Here is a 15454-nt window from a genome sequence, read left to right as displayed (position 1 = left end):
CTCATCCTCCACTATCCTGGCTAAAACCATGAACACACCCGCCCAGAATCTTCCCTTTTTTGGCAACGTTCAGGAGAGTCTGAAAAATAAACAAAAACCTTGGCAGAATATTCATTTTCACCACTTGGACCCTCCCTGCCAATGTCAACTGCAGTGTATCCCACCTCCCAAGATCCCCCTGGCTTCCTTCACCAGCTTCGTTCAGTTCCACTTATGGAGCCCTGCCCATTCACTCGTTACTTGAATCCCTAAATACCTAAACCTAGCTACCGTAAATGGCATCCCCCCTAAATTATCCCGCTGTCCCAGCTCATTCACTTTTCCCTCCATCAGTTTGTACGCCGAGAACCCTCAAAACCTCCCAGGAGGCCCGTAATCCTTCCCATACTCTCCAGCAGATCTGAAACAAACAACAAGAGGTAATCGGCATAGAACGACACCTCAATATCCTGCCACTCCACCAAATCAAATGCCTTCTCCGTGTCCATGGACACCACCACCTCCGGTAGCAGAGCCCCCGACGAATTGATCACTGGGATCGGTTGAAGAGCTGCTCCCCCTCGTTAGCTGAGAGCTGCTGAGCGCAGTCCAGGTGAATCAGAGGGCTGGACAGTCTTTTCCCCCTTGTGGAATGCCGGGTCAGCTGTCTGGAAAACACGGCTGTTCCCGCTATCTACCACACTTAGAAACCTTTCCGTTAGATCACAGCCAGCATTGATGGTTACTACAATTTTAACAAAATAATGAAATACATGAGCTTTGTGGGCATAAGTGACCAAGCAGAATTTCTGAACTTTATTCAATAAACACACAAACATATAAAATAAGGATATAAGCAAATTACTGCGGATGCTGTAATCTGAAACGAAAGAGAAATTGCTGGAAAATCTCAGCAGGTCTGGCAGCATCTGTAGGGAGAGAAAAGAGCTAACGTTTCGAGTCCAATTACTCTTTTTCAAAGCTTTACACAGTCATTCGACTCGAAACCTTAGCTCTTTTCTCTCCCTACAGATGCTGCCAGACCTGCTGAGATTTTCCCTTTCGTTTCAAAGTAAGGATATGTTCATTTAAATGCCAATGAACGTTTTCTGGTCTGATTTTACTCAGGTAACGTAAGTAAAGGTAAACACGAAGGGAAATCATTCTTCCAGTATTTCCAATTTTTCTTTCATCAGCCCCATTTTTCATTTTCCATCATTGAAATGATTCATAAATCTGTAGTCAAGAGCAATCTGTATCTTTTCAAATAGGATGAATTGATATTAGATGAGGAGAATTATCAGTCATTTCTTTTAGAAGGAGATGATTGTGACCAGGTTCATTCCATGAATTTAAAACCATAATCCTGTATTGGAGCTCAGATAAATAGAAACCAATAGTTGCAGGATTAATGTGCGGTTGAATCCCTCAAGGGCCTTCGGTCTTCTTTTGCTTCCAGATATCAAACAGATCTTATTTGGAATTTTATGGATAGCTTTTCAGATTAACTATCTGCCGTCTGATTTGTTTCAAGTCTTTCTGGACCTTCTCTTTGTCAATTTCTATCTTCTTATCACTGATCTTACTCAGTGAATTGATTGATTCCTTAATGGATTGAAATCCTGTTGAAGAAAAGTTGCAATTCAGACCCTGAAATAGTTCATCTAAAATATATTTGTTTAATTTTTCATCGGTAAACAAAATGATAAAATATGGAGGACTCATACATATTAAACTCGCAACTAATTGTAACAAGCAGCCTTTGTTAAAGTTATGATGTACACTAAAAAAAACCTGTGAAAGGCATTAACATTTTACTTTAGATTGATCATGACAATTCACGGAAAGCTTGCTACAATGAAGCGACTTGGCCAAAGTAGAAAATAGTATTTAAAGTATTCCCTTTTAAATGAGAGAAAGTGCAATTAACCCAATCAACTGTTAAACGCTTTAACTCTGTGTTTAAAGTTTGATCACTTTATGTAATTATTATGGATACTGTGTAAATGTATATTTTGGTGGAATTAAAGGTTCCATATTGATTTTGTTTTGGAATTGCATATGTTAGTGATGTGACTAAGTTCATATAATATCAAATCAAATAGAATCATGGTCGTCTGACATGCCCAATTAAACCTGTTCATGCATGTTTGGGTTTTTATACTTTTTGTCCAAAAGTTGGTGGAAGTGAGAGCTGATAACTGTGCAAAGGCAACTGGGTATCAAGGATCTTGGTGAATAACAAGACAAGCAGCCATCTTAACCAATGCGATTTAAAGATTGAAAAATAAACTGAGGAAGGACTGAGGAGAGTGAATTTGAATGGGTGAATTCAATGTCAAATCAAGTTCTAAAAGAGAAAAAAGAAATGACTGAATAAAAAGAGAAAAAAATAAAAACAAATTTATGTTCTAAAATGTACATTTGTAAAATCTTATTTTAATTATTGATTTTCTGTACAAGAGATTAATTTGGCAGTCATTAGAAAAGTTACTAAAAGCCTGCTTGCATTATTAATTACTAGACTTTACTTTCTGTGGTGAATGTAATGGACAATTAATATGTTAATGCAGCAACTTCATGAAAATCATAAGGAGATTAAGAGGGAGCTGCCATGTTCTTAGAGCTAATGGTGTGCAGTGCAAATTGGCCAGAAACATGCGGCGATACACAATTCATGGAGCATCTCTTCCCGAGCACATGTTGCCCATCTTCGGATAAATGGCAGCCATTTGTTAACCTATTCATTTGGCACCAACTGCTTTTCTGTTTAGTATACACATGACACCTTTTCTAGTGCTATAATCAGTGCGTTGAAAGAATAGGCAAGATCATGGTCAATCATTGACCCAAGGAATGCAATGTAATGGAAATCTGCGTGTTTTAAGCCAAGAATATAAGCAGAAAATACAGCTCTGGGAAGTGTTTTTGTGTTTTACAATAAATTGCTCAGTAGTTTTTGGAATGTTGAAGGGTGTTTGACAGTGCAGTTTGATTCTCTAATGCAAGCATCTTTCTTACTTTAAAACCAGCAAGAGCATCTCAACATAAATATCATATGGTGTGGAGAAATCTGTATCAAAATTCTTATTAAGTGAATTCTTATCATGTTGTGTGAAGCTTGAAGAAATGCTGACATTGCGGTGTGTATTTTTTCAGCAAGAGATAAGGGGCGCAATTCTCCACTCCCACGCCGAAGTGGCCGCGCCGTCGTGAACGCAGTCAAGGTTCACGACGGCACGGAACGGCCCCGGTCCCGACTGATTCAGGCCCTGACAATGGGCCAGGATTGGGGCCGCGTCATCTACATGTGCCAGGCCTTGTCGCCCGCGGAAAAGCGGCGCCGCATAGATGACGCGGCCGGCGCCGCATAACGGGCGTCATCCGCACATGCGCGGGTTGGCCGGCGCCAACCCGCGCATGCGTGGTTGCCGTCCTCGCTAAGTCCGCCCCGCAAGAAGATGGGGGACGGATCTTGCGGGGCCGCGGAAGGAAGGAGGTCCTCCTTCAGAGAGGACGGCCCGACGATCGGTGGGCACCGATCGCGGGCCACCCCACATTTCAGGTAAAGCCCGGTGCAGGATCCCCCCTCGCCCCCCCGCAGGCCGCCCCCCCAGCGGTCACGCACCGCCCACGATTGCAGCGACCAGGTGTGGACGGCGCCGGGGGGAACCCGCCGTTTTGGCCTGGCCGCTCGGCCCATCCGGGCCTCAGAATAGCGGGGGTGCCGGAGAATCGCCATTTTCAGTGTCTCCGGCGATTCTCCGGCCTGCGAAACTCGACCGGGCCGTTCCCACCGCTTGGGAGAATCGCGGGAGGGCGTCGGGCCGGCGTCCCCGGAAATTTTTGTGGCCCAGGCGATTCTCCCAACCGGCATGGGAGTGGAGAATCGCGCCCAAGATTCTCCCCAAGGCTTCAGATTTGCTTTGTCATCATGGAAGTACTCACTATTGCTAATGTTAACTGTAAAGCTAAACCAACATTTGCTGCCAGAAAATTTCAATTCCAAAATAAATCACAACAGTTGAAAATTTCACCATTAATCTATCAATTCAAATGACATGAGCTACTCACCTTCTCTGTATTCATTCTTTATGCTTTCTAATTCGCACCAGATGGCCTTTTCTACTTTGGCAAGTTTTACATTGGCCTTCGTTTCAGAGTATTGCATTCTGTTGGATTCAATATCTAAGCTTTGTCTGTTTTCTAGCTTCTCTAGTCTCAAAGAGATGTGGTTAAGTCTCTCTTGTATCTTCTTCTCCATCAGTTCCTATAAAAATGGTCAGAATTAAACTGCTTATTCATTAAAACAAGAATGGTGTTCCTAGTGGCTGTCCATGATTAATACTTTAGTTCAATACTTTTAAAAATGGATTTGCTCACCCTTTGTAGTTTCCGTGTTCAATGTATAGTAAAGCTACAGGCAGGGAATGACAGGTTTCTAAACACCAATTATTTCAGTAACCCAGCAATGTGGAAAATCCATTCTGTTCCCACAATTAAATTCCCATTAAAGCGCAGCATCATAGAACATAGAACATAGAACAATACAGCGCAGTACAGGCCCTTCGGCCCACGATGTTGCACCGAAACAAAAGCCATCTAACCACTATGCCATTATCATCCATATGCTTATCCAATAAACTTTTAAATGCCCTCAATGTTGGCGAGTTCACTACTGTTGCAGATAGGGCATTCCACGGCCTCACCACTCTTTGCGTAAAGAACCTACCTCTGACCTCTGTCCTATATCTATTACCCCTCAGTTTAAAGTTATGTCCCCTCATGCCAGCCATTTCCATCCGCGGGAGAAGGCTCTCACTGTCCACCCTATCCAACCCCCTGATCATTTTGTATGCCTCTATTAAGTCTCCTCTTAACCTTCTTCTCTCCAACGAAAACAACCTCAAGTCCATCAGCCTCTCCTCATAAGATTTTCCCTCCATACCAGGCAACATCCTGGTAAATCTCCTCTGCACCTGCTCCAAAGCCTCCACATCCTTCCTATAATACCAGAACTGTACGCAATACTCCAAATGCGGCCGTACCAGAGTTTTGTACAGCTGCAACATGACCTCCTGACTCCGGAACTCAATCCCTCTACCAATAAAGGCCAACACTCCATAGGCCTTCTTCACAACCCTATCAGCCTGGGTGGCAACTTTCAGGGATCTATGTACATGGACACCTAGATCCCTCTGCTCATCCACACTTCCAAGAACTTTACCATTAGCCAAATATTCCGCATTCCTGTTATTCCTTCCAAAGTGAATCACCTCACACTTCTCTACATTAAACTCCATTTGCCACCTCTCAGCCCAGCTCTGCAGCTTATCTATGTCCCTCTGTAACCTGCTACATCCTTCCACACCGTCGACAACACCACCGGCTTTAGTGTCGTCTGCAAATTTACTCACCCACCCTTCTGCGCCTCCCTCTAGGTCATTGATAAAAATGACAAACAGCAACAGCCCCAGAACAGATCCTTGTGGTACGCCACTTGTAACTGAACTCCATTCTGAACATTTCCCATCAACCACCACCCTCGGTCTTCTTTCAGCTAGCCAATTTCTGATCCACATCTCTAAATCACCCTCAATCCCCAGCCTCCGTATTTTCTGCAATAGCCTACCGTGTGGAACCTTATCAAGCGCATCCTTGTGTACTAGGGCACCTCACTGTTAAAATGGTTATTTTTGTTGGAATTAAATTAAGTTGCAAAATGTGTTCTTCAGGTGGAGCGATGTATTGGAACAAAATGAATATACAGAAAATCATTTTGTGGACTACTCCTGCTCTTGCTTGATATTCCCGTACCGGCCTCCCCGAACAGGCGCCGGAATGTGGCGACTAGGGGCTTTTTACAGTAACTTCATTGAAGCCTACTTGTGACAATAAACGATTATTATTATATTCCACACATAGAGTTTTTAAAAATTCTTTATGGTGAGTTTTCGATGGAAAGCATCAGTCCTATAAGAGAGCGGTAGTACTTCTCTGATTATGGAGTGCACTCGTGGTAGCAATACAGATAGCCTTGCCTTTTTGACTTATTTATTGCAATAAATGATTCTATTGGTTCATCCTCCCTGAATCAATGGGAGTGATTTACTACAATTAACTAACTGTTTGCCATCTTGTTCTGATCTCCAAGCCTAATGGCGGCTGATTCAGGGTACAGGTGTGATCAAGTTGCTTCATGAAAAAATGGGGAACAAACCATAAATGGTGGCATGCAAATTAAAATGTTGTTCTCACTGGCCAAAGTCTCGACAGAAGTTTGTTTGGAAAATGCACTCCACTCCGGTTTTGTACACAGTAACTGTTGTATAATTTTTGTCCAATATTAAAGTATTCAAACTGTTTCATGGATTCTTGCCAGTCACTATTACCGATATTTTGAAAACAAAATGAAAACCTTCATAAAACGATTTGTTGTTCCGAGCAACATGAGACGGTTGCCAGAGTGAATGGAGGAGAATGATATACAAATAAAATGCCTGAAAATCAACAGCAATTAAGCACCGTTAAGTGAGCTCTGATTTTCAAAGTCTGACAAAAATGGATCCATGTTGTACATTTGTCTACACTGGCAATTCAAGACAGGCTACATTAAATTTTCCAAATAGACTCCTTTATCCTAAATCTGATAGGTTACTGGCACATGAAAAGAATGCCCAGATAGCTTGATCATAGCACAAATAAAAGCAAAGTATTGCAGATGCTGGAAATCTGAAATAGAAACTCAGCACATTTGGCAGCACCTGTAGAGAGGGAAATAGAGTTAATGTTTTGAGTCTGAATGACTCTTCCTCAGAGTTAGAGAGGGAGGAATGTGATGGATTTTATAGAGGGTGTGGAGCAGTTGGAGCAGAGTAGAAGTCAGTGATTGGTGGGAGCCAGGAGCGATTGCAATGAAGATATGTAGGGCACAAAATAGGAAGCTTAACGGCAGTGTGAAAGGCTATAGAAGGTGTTGATAGTGGCATAAAAGGTCAGTGCTCAGTGAAAGCAAAACTAAAGAACAAGTGACAGATGGCCCAGTAGAGAATGGGGATCGAGGGCCAAAAATGTTCTGGATTAAAAAGAGGTGGTCAAGATGGAGGAGAAAGGGGCAGCACGGTGGCGCGGTGGGTTAGCCCTGCTGCCTCAAGGCGCCGAGGTCCCAGGTTCGATCCCGGTTCTGGGTCACTGTCCGTGTGGAGTTTGCATATTCACCCCATGTTTACGTGGGTTTCACACCCACAACCCAAAAATGTGCAGAGTAGGTGGATTGGCCATGCTAAATTGACCCTTAATTGGAAAAAATGAATCGGGTACTAAATTTATTTTAAAATAAGATGGAAGTGAAGGTCACAGAGTGAACTCAATGTCGAGTCCCGAGAGTTGTAACGTGCCTAAATCAGAAGAGGAGGTCCTACTCCTCCAGTTTGAGTTGGGCTGCACCGGAACATTGCAGCCGGCCGATAATGGACAACAATGTGCTGAAATGAAATGGCAATCAACAGGAAGGTTGGGGTTATGCTTGCAGACTAAGCAAAGATGTTTGGCAAAGCAGTCATCCAGTCTACGTTTAGTCTCCAGAATGTAGAGGAGACTGCATTGGGAGCAGCAAATACAAAGGACCAAATTGAAGGAGGTGCAAGTGAAATGTTGCTTCACTTGAAAGGAATGTTGGGGGCCTTGAACGGTGAGGAGGAAGAAGGTAAAGAGGCAGGATGTGATACACCTTTTGCAATTGCAGGGGAGCGTGCTGAGGGAAATAGTTGAGGAGTTGGGGTTGATGGAGCAGTGGACTAGCGTATCACAGAGGGAGAGGTCCCTGCGGAATGCTGCCAGGGGAGTGAGGGGGAGATGGGTTTTGTGATGGTAGAAATGGCGGAGAATGATCCTTTGAATGCAGAGACTGTTAGGGTGCAAAGTGAGGACAAGGAGAACCCTATCATAGTTCTGGGAGGGAGGGGAAGGAGTGCGGGCAGAAGTTCAAGAGACAATTGTTGAGTGCCCCGTCAACCACAGGTGGGGGGGAAATCTTGGCTCAGAAAAAAGGCAGACGTGTCAGAAGCGCCATTTTGAAGATACATCATCGGAACAGATGTGATGGAGACAGAGAAACTGAGAATGAGATGGAGTCCTTACAGGAAGCGAGGTGTGAGAAGCTAGTCGAGGTAGCTGTGCGAGTCGGTGGGCTTGTAATGAATAATGACCATAGCATATTTGGCTGGCAAGCAGAAAATCTGGTGAAGCAGCACTTGTTAAAGGGGAAATTATGATAGTGACAGCAAATGGCACAATTGGTTTAGTTAGATCTGACTTGACCATAACTAAGGCTTTCACTCCTCAGCCATATTCTTCTGTTACTACGGTATGTTCCAAGAATGCATTTTGAATCTTTGACATCCTGTTTCCTCAAACCCCTTTCCTCACCCGATCTGCCCTTCAATGCCAAATGTGAAGAGCTAATAGATTTCTCAAGTTCAGTTTAAGAAACTCCATGCAGCTGCCTCTTCCCTTGCCTATATTCCTTCCTTTTCCATCTCTCGCCGCTCTACATCTGATTTCTGTCTCTTAAAAACATCTCTTCCAGGGGCCAAACTCCTGTTTCCTCATCAACTGACAGCCACTCAACATATCCCTCCTAGCCTTGAGGTTGCTGACATTTAATGGGTTCCTTTGCTTACACACAATCCCGCTACTGTAATAATAATAATAATCTTTATTGTCACAAGTAGGCTTACATTAGACTACAATGAAGTTAGTGTAAAAATCTCCCAGTCGCCACACTACGGTGCCGGTTTTGGTACAGAGGGAGATTCAGAATGTTCAATTCACCTAACAAGCAAGTCTTTCGAGACTTGGGAGGAAACCGGAGCACCCGGAGGAAACCCACGCAGACACTGGGAGAACGTGCAGACTCTGCACAGAGAGTGACGCAAGCGGGAATCAAACCTGGGACCCTGGCGCAGGAAGCAACAGAACTAACCACTGTGCTACCATGCCATTTACAAAACCGCTGCCTTCACCCACCTCACTCAAAAAGTCCACCCTTGATAAATTGATCCTCTCCTCTTATTAACCCATTTTAAAAATTCTGATATCTCCAGCCCGTGCCCATGTTTCCCAAAACTCCCTGTTTGAACCTCACTACCACTCTACTATAGCACTGAGCCACCCTGGGCATAGTCACAAATTAAAGTTTTTGATTGTGACAGCACTGCATCATTCTGCCTTCAGCTCTCCAGTGTCTAACATAGTTGATGATATTATTCTCCTCCATCACCTATCCCTTTGTCCATTACTGGGATTACCTTTGCATAATTCCACGAATATTAGTGTGAATACAGCCAATGCAAATCCAGCACTGGCTTCTTTTCTCATCCCACTTTCAACTCTGAAGATCCCTAGACCTAGCCTTGCTACTGCTTCCCGCTCTTACATGCTGACCTCCCTCTTTCCTTCATAGCTTCCACCTGATCTACAATTCAGCTGACATTTGCCGTCGTAAACTAAAACTTGCACACTTATGATATCTGGTCTTCATAGATTATCATAGAATTTACAGTGCAGAAGGAGGCCATTCGGCCCATCGATTCTACACCAGCTCTTGGAAAGAGCACCCTACCCAAGGTCAAGACCTCCACCCTATCCCCATAACCCAGTAACCCCACCCAACACTAAGGGTAATTTTGGACACTAAGGGCAATTTATCATGGCCAATGCGCCTAACCTGCACATCTTTGGACTGTGGGAGGAAACCGGAGCACCCGGAGGAAACCCACGCACACACGGGGAGGATGTGCAGACTCCGCACAGACAGTGACCCAAGCCGGAATCGAACCTGGGACCCTGGAGCTGTGAAGCAATTGTGCTATCCACAATGCTACCGTGCTGCCTAACACATTGAGTTTAAAATCTGCATCCTCATCTTGAAATCCCTCCATGAGATTGCCTTACCTTAGCAACCTCTGCAAAGTGCCTTGGGATGTTTTACACGTTAACGGTGCAATTATAAAGTGGTTTTGTAACATGCAGATTAGTTATGTATGCCATATGCAGAGGGTTGTGTTTTACCATATAATTTTTCTTTGTGAATTAATATAAAGCAAAGGGCTTACAGTTTTCTCTTTGGTAAAATGCAAAAAGTGGTCTACTCTCTGTTCTTGCTTGTTCTCCGTTTTATCCAATTTGTATTCTGCCCACTTCTGCTGCTTTTGGATCTGTGCTTGCAACTCGCTCAGTGCAGTGGTAATCCTGGAAAACAATGTTTAATATCATGTTGTTTATATCATGTTCATGTTAATGAAATAAATATCACAAAAAATAAAGCTTTACACTGTGACCAGCAGATTAATCACAGTTTCAGTTAGAAAATAAAGCAAAAGAATGGAAGCTGATATTAGGGGTGTGCAAGGATTGTTGAATTCTTACATAGTGTGAATGTCCTTACAACTCTTGAGCATTACAGCAGATTGTACATGGAGAATCATCCCAGCAATATACCACGGCTACTTTGAGAAAAAGGCAGCAAGTACTTTAGTCTAATGGGAGGTACATTTCATTATACAAGGGTAGGTGAACATTTTGGTAGTTCGATTTAATTTTGCTTGTGTTGGATTTTTATATCAAAAGCCATTTTCAATATAGTCATATTTTACTCAATTTAGCATTACCACCCCCAGTTAGAGTGATGGTTTAGCACACTGGGCTAAATTGCTGGCGTTTAAAGCAGCCCAAGGCAGGCCAGCAGCACGGTTCAATTCCCGTACCAGCCTCCCCGAACAGGCGCCGGAATGTGGCGACTAGGGGCTTTTCACAGTAACTTCATTGAAGCCTACTCGTGACAATAAGCGATTTTCATTTTCATTCAGTTAGGAGTTCATGCATGACAAAGACACATGTCATCTTCTCTGTTGTTTGACCAACTTCACTGATTTTTTTTTTGAAGATGTAAGATTGAGTGTAGACAAGAGCACTGTCGTACTTGTAATTTACCTAAATTTTCACAAGGCATTCAATTAAGGTACTACAAATAGACGATTAAACAATGTTCGAGAATTCAGATTCAGGTGAATAGCTAGCCAGCGTCAAGACATAAAAGGAGAAAAGGATACTTATTAAAAGAGGAAAAAGTGGAAAGTGGTGTTCCACAAGGATCAGTCCTGGGACCACTGCTGTTCACAATTCATACGTAGATTCAAAATACCATTTTTAAATTTACAGGTAACACCAAATTATGGAGGATAGCCAATACCGAGGAGAACTGCAACAAATCACAAGCAGATATTAGCAACTTGCGGCATGGACAAATAATGGCCAAATTAATTTCAACATATATAAATGTGATGTATTACATTAGGCAAGAAAAGTAAGGAGGTTACATATGACCTGGAAAATAGGAATCTAAGAGGTAGAGGAGCAAAGTAATCTGGTAGTAGTACAAATGCACAAATTACTAAATGTAACAGATTACAGGGCAGCACGGTAGCACAAGTGGATATCACTGTGGCTTCACAGCGTCAGGATCCCAGGTTAGATTCCCTGCTGGGTCACATGTGCGGAGTCTGCACGTTCTCCCCGTGTCTGTGTGGGTTTCCTCCAGGTGCTCCGGTTTCCTCCCACAGTCCAAAAGACGTGCAGGTTAGGTGGATTGGCCATGATAAATTGCCCTTAGTGACCAAAAAGGTTAGGAGGGGTTATTGGGTTACGGGGATAGGGTGGAAGCGAGGGGTTAAGTGGGTCGGTGCAGACTCGATGGGCCGAATGGCCTCTGCACTCTATGTTCTATTAACAAGGCCATAAAAATAAACAAAGTACTAGAGATTATTTCCCGAGTGGAATAGAATTGAAGGCTAAAGCGGTTATACTGCGCTTGTATTGAACCTAGGTTAGACCATACCTGGAGTACTGCATAGAATTAGAGTTGCCATAATATAGAAAACAAGATAGAGGCTCTGCACGGAGAGGATGCAAATAGATTTATAAGAATGTGGGAGTATGCCAGTCAGAAGGGGATGAACAGGTCGAGTCTCTTTTCCTTTGGAAAGAGGATGCTGAGGGAGTGTTTTTAAAAAAAATTATGAAACATTTGATAGAATAGATGCAGAAAGAATGTTTCCACTCGTGAGGAAGAGCCAAGCTAGAGGCCACCAATGTTAAACTGTCATCAAGAGATCAAATAGGGATTTAAGAAGAAACTTCTTCACCCACAAGAACTGATTGAAGTGAATAGTATAAATGTATTTTAGGGGAGGCACTATTAGTTGAGGGGGAAAAAATGGGAATATTGCAATAAATTTAGAAGATGAAAAACAGGAGGATGCTTGACAGAATCATAAACGGTAGCATGTACCAGTTGGGCCTAATGGCCGGTTTCTGCGCTCTATAGCCTATGTAATTCTAAATTAATATTCCAGTTTGCATTTTGTTTCCATTTCATTCCAATACCTTGTCACATCTTTTTAAAAAATGCAGATAAAATAATTCACCAGAATGAATGTAATGATAAACACTTGAAAACTGGATCGATTTACATTCTACATGTTATAAAGTTTTTTTTACTTGAAATTGAGATGTTGAAGTTCATGTTGTAACTCTTCTCTTGCAGTCTTTAAGTTTGTACTGTGCTCACATTTGGAGCTATCTACTTTGCTCAGCAGCTGCATCACCTGTCATAAAAACGATCACCAAAATTACATTTCCATATTCTAGCAAATTCAACATTTTACTGAATGTAATTATATTTTTCTTAAAATATTAAAGTTTTCTACCCTAACAGAATACATCTCTCTATTTATAAATGACTGAGGACAGTTTCCTCCCTCTTGGATTTGAAAAGTTTCAACACCAACAGTGTTCATTTATATCAAGAACTCCATTCACATCATCTAGTAGGAAAAATGTTTTACCAGCCTTAATTTCCAATTCTTTCATTTGCATTTCGAGGGAAGACTTTGTATCTTGAACTTCGTTCTTTACTTTTTGAATCTCACTCCTGGTTAAACTGACATCCCCAGCAAGCTTGGAGATACTGGCATCACACCTTGTATTGGAAAATATTCAGTAAGTTAGTAGATAGAAAATCAGGCAGACTTGTTTAACAAAGTACAATTCTCCCCATTCAAATTTTCCTCTAAAACTCTGCACTTAGGCAATTTCATTCTCCCATGTACAGCCAAATCTGCCCTTTCATTCTTCAAAAGGGTATCTTCAGAATTAGCTGGCCTTGTATTGGAAGACACCTCAATGCAACAACAAAATTCAGCTGAGACACAAAGATCAGGATCATTTGAACATAGGAACTAGGAGCAGAAGTAGGCAATTCAGCCCTTTGAGCCTGCTCTGCCATTAAATCAGATCATGGCTCATTTCAAATCCACCTCCCTGCCTGTTCCCCATATCCCTTTAACCAGTTTTTAAAAAAATTAGAAATATATCCATCTCCTTCTTCAAACCATTTAATGATTCAGACTCCACCGCACTATGGGGCTGCGAGTTGCACAAATTCACCATCCTCTGCGAGAAGTAGTTCCCTCTCATCTCAATGTTAAATCAACTGCCTCTCAACCTATATCTGTGCCTCTCATTCTAGATTGTCCCACAAGGGGGGTCATTTGGTCTACGTTTATTTTATCAATCCCTCTTAATATTTTATATTCATTTTTCTAAACTCCAGAGAGTATAAACCCAAACTGTTTAATCTCTTTTCGTTAGTCAACCCTTTCATTCCCGGAATCAATCTGGTGAACCTCCTCTGAACTGCCTCCAATGCCACCACATCCTTCCTCAAATAAGGAGATCAAAACGGGACACAATACTCCAGATGTGGGCTCACCAACACTCTATGCAATTACAGCATCTCTCTACTTTTATAGTCCAGTCCTTATGCAATAAATGCTGAATTTCCACTTGCCTTTTTTATTACATGATGTACCTGCACACTGACTTTCTGCGATTCATGAACAAAAATACCCAGATCCCTCTGCCCAGACCCATCTTGAATCTGTTTTCCATTTAGATAATAATTTGCCATTCTATTTTTTGGGCCAAAATGGATAACCTCATTCATATCCACATTAACTCCATCTGCCCAATTTTGGCCCATTCTCCGAGCCTATCTATATCCGTCTGTAAACTCTTTTATCTTCTCTTCACTGTCTGCTTTACCACCTATCATCCGCAAATTTTGCTATGTTACACTCTGCTTACAGATCATTTATATAGATTGTAAACAGTTGAGGTCCGAAGACTGACCCCTTCTACACCCTGCTAGTTTGCCAACCAGTGACGGACCCATTCATCTTGCCCCTCTGCTTTCTGTCAGCCAATCCTCAATCCAATCTAGTACTATACCCACTGCGATCTCACCTTCTCGATCAATCTTTTATGAGGCAGCTTGTCAAACGCCTTCTCGAAGTCTAGATATACCATATCCACCTTGCTGGTTACGCCCTCAAAGAACTCAAGCAAGTTTGTGAAGCATGCCTTACCCTTCATAAAACCATGCTGGCAATAGTGGATTGAGCTTTATAAATGCTCAGTCATCTCCTCCTTAAAATGATTGATTACAGCAATTTCCCACTAAAGAGGTCAAGCTAATTGGTCTATAGTTTCCTACTTTTTATCCCTCTCCCTTTTTGAGTTGGGGCATCACATTAGCATGTTTCCAATCCACTGAGACCTTTCCAGAATCTAGGGAATTTTGAAATATCATAACCAATGCATCCACTGTCTCTGCTGCCACCTCCTTTAATACCCCAGCGTGCAGGCCATCAGATCTTGGAGACTTATTTGCCTTTAATCCCATTAGTTTCTTTGATAACTTCTCCCGAGTGATGGTTATTGAACCAAGTTCCTCTGCATTAACTGTAGTTCAAGACAAAGACAATACGAAAAATGAGAAAAATAGGAAAACAAAGAAAAAGAAGAAACCATGGACTGACCACAAATTGTATCAAGGAAATGAGGAGACACCCAGAACAAAAGCAGTGAATAAAGAAAATGGGTGGGATTCTCCAGTCCCCCTGTCACGTGTTTCTCGATGGCATGCCGTTCGCTGGCACTGGGATTCTCGCTTCCTGCCGCATGTTAATGCCATTTTCCATTGAAGCCACCCCATGCCGTCATGAAATCCATGGGTGGGAGTGCGCTGCCGGCTGTACTAGAGAATTCCAGTGGCCGGAGAATTTCGGACAATAATTCTCAGTTGAATTACTTATCACTTAATGGTATATCACGGATGGCAGAATTATAGACATGACACCAGCTGCTTACTGAGTAGCTGAGAGGTGCCTAGATTCAATTCCCAATAACTCACAAAACAAAACAATCATGAGATTTCAGGAAATTTAACAATTGGCAATCATGTCAGCATTTTACACAAAAAGATCAAATCAGAAAAATGTAAACTGCAGATATTATCAGATAATGTTTGGTAAAAACCGAACATGCAGAACCTATTCAGTATTTGAAACTCAAT

The 15454-nt window shown here is 42.3% G+C and overlaps 1 protein-coding gene across 3 annotated transcripts in view; it reads right to left on the bottom strand.

Annotated features, from left to right (window-relative positions):
- Window positions 1-768: 768 nt before the first annotated feature.
- Window positions 769-15454, bottom strand: part of fam81b (family with sequence similarity 81 member B) — a 31133-nt gene continuing 16447 nt past the window's right edge. For all 3 annotated transcript variants that reach the window (XM_072516306.1, XM_072516308.1, XM_072516307.1), the window contains 5 exons: window positions 12889-13018; window positions 12538-12644; window positions 10095-10230; window positions 4054-4249; window positions 769-1601 (listed from right to left, as the gene is read on the bottom strand). In XM_072516306.1, coding sequence (XP_072372407.1) covers window positions 1465-1601; window positions 4054-4249; window positions 10095-10230; window positions 12538-12644; window positions 12889-13018 — 706 coding nt within the window. In that variant the 3' untranslated portion in view covers window positions 769-1464. The remainder of the gene's footprint in view (window positions 1602-4053; window positions 4250-10094; window positions 10231-12537; window positions 12645-12888; window positions 13019-15454) is intronic.

This window comes from Scyliorhinus torazame, chromosome 9 (assembly GCF_047496885.1).
Source record: "Scyliorhinus torazame isolate Kashiwa2021f chromosome 9, sScyTor2.1, whole genome shotgun sequence".
Taxonomy (NCBI): domain Eukaryota; kingdom Metazoa; phylum Chordata; class Chondrichthyes; order Carcharhiniformes; family Scyliorhinidae; genus Scyliorhinus; species Scyliorhinus torazame.
The sequence above is the reverse complement of the archived record's forward strand: the minus strand, read 5'-3'. Positions and strand labels throughout refer to the sequence as shown.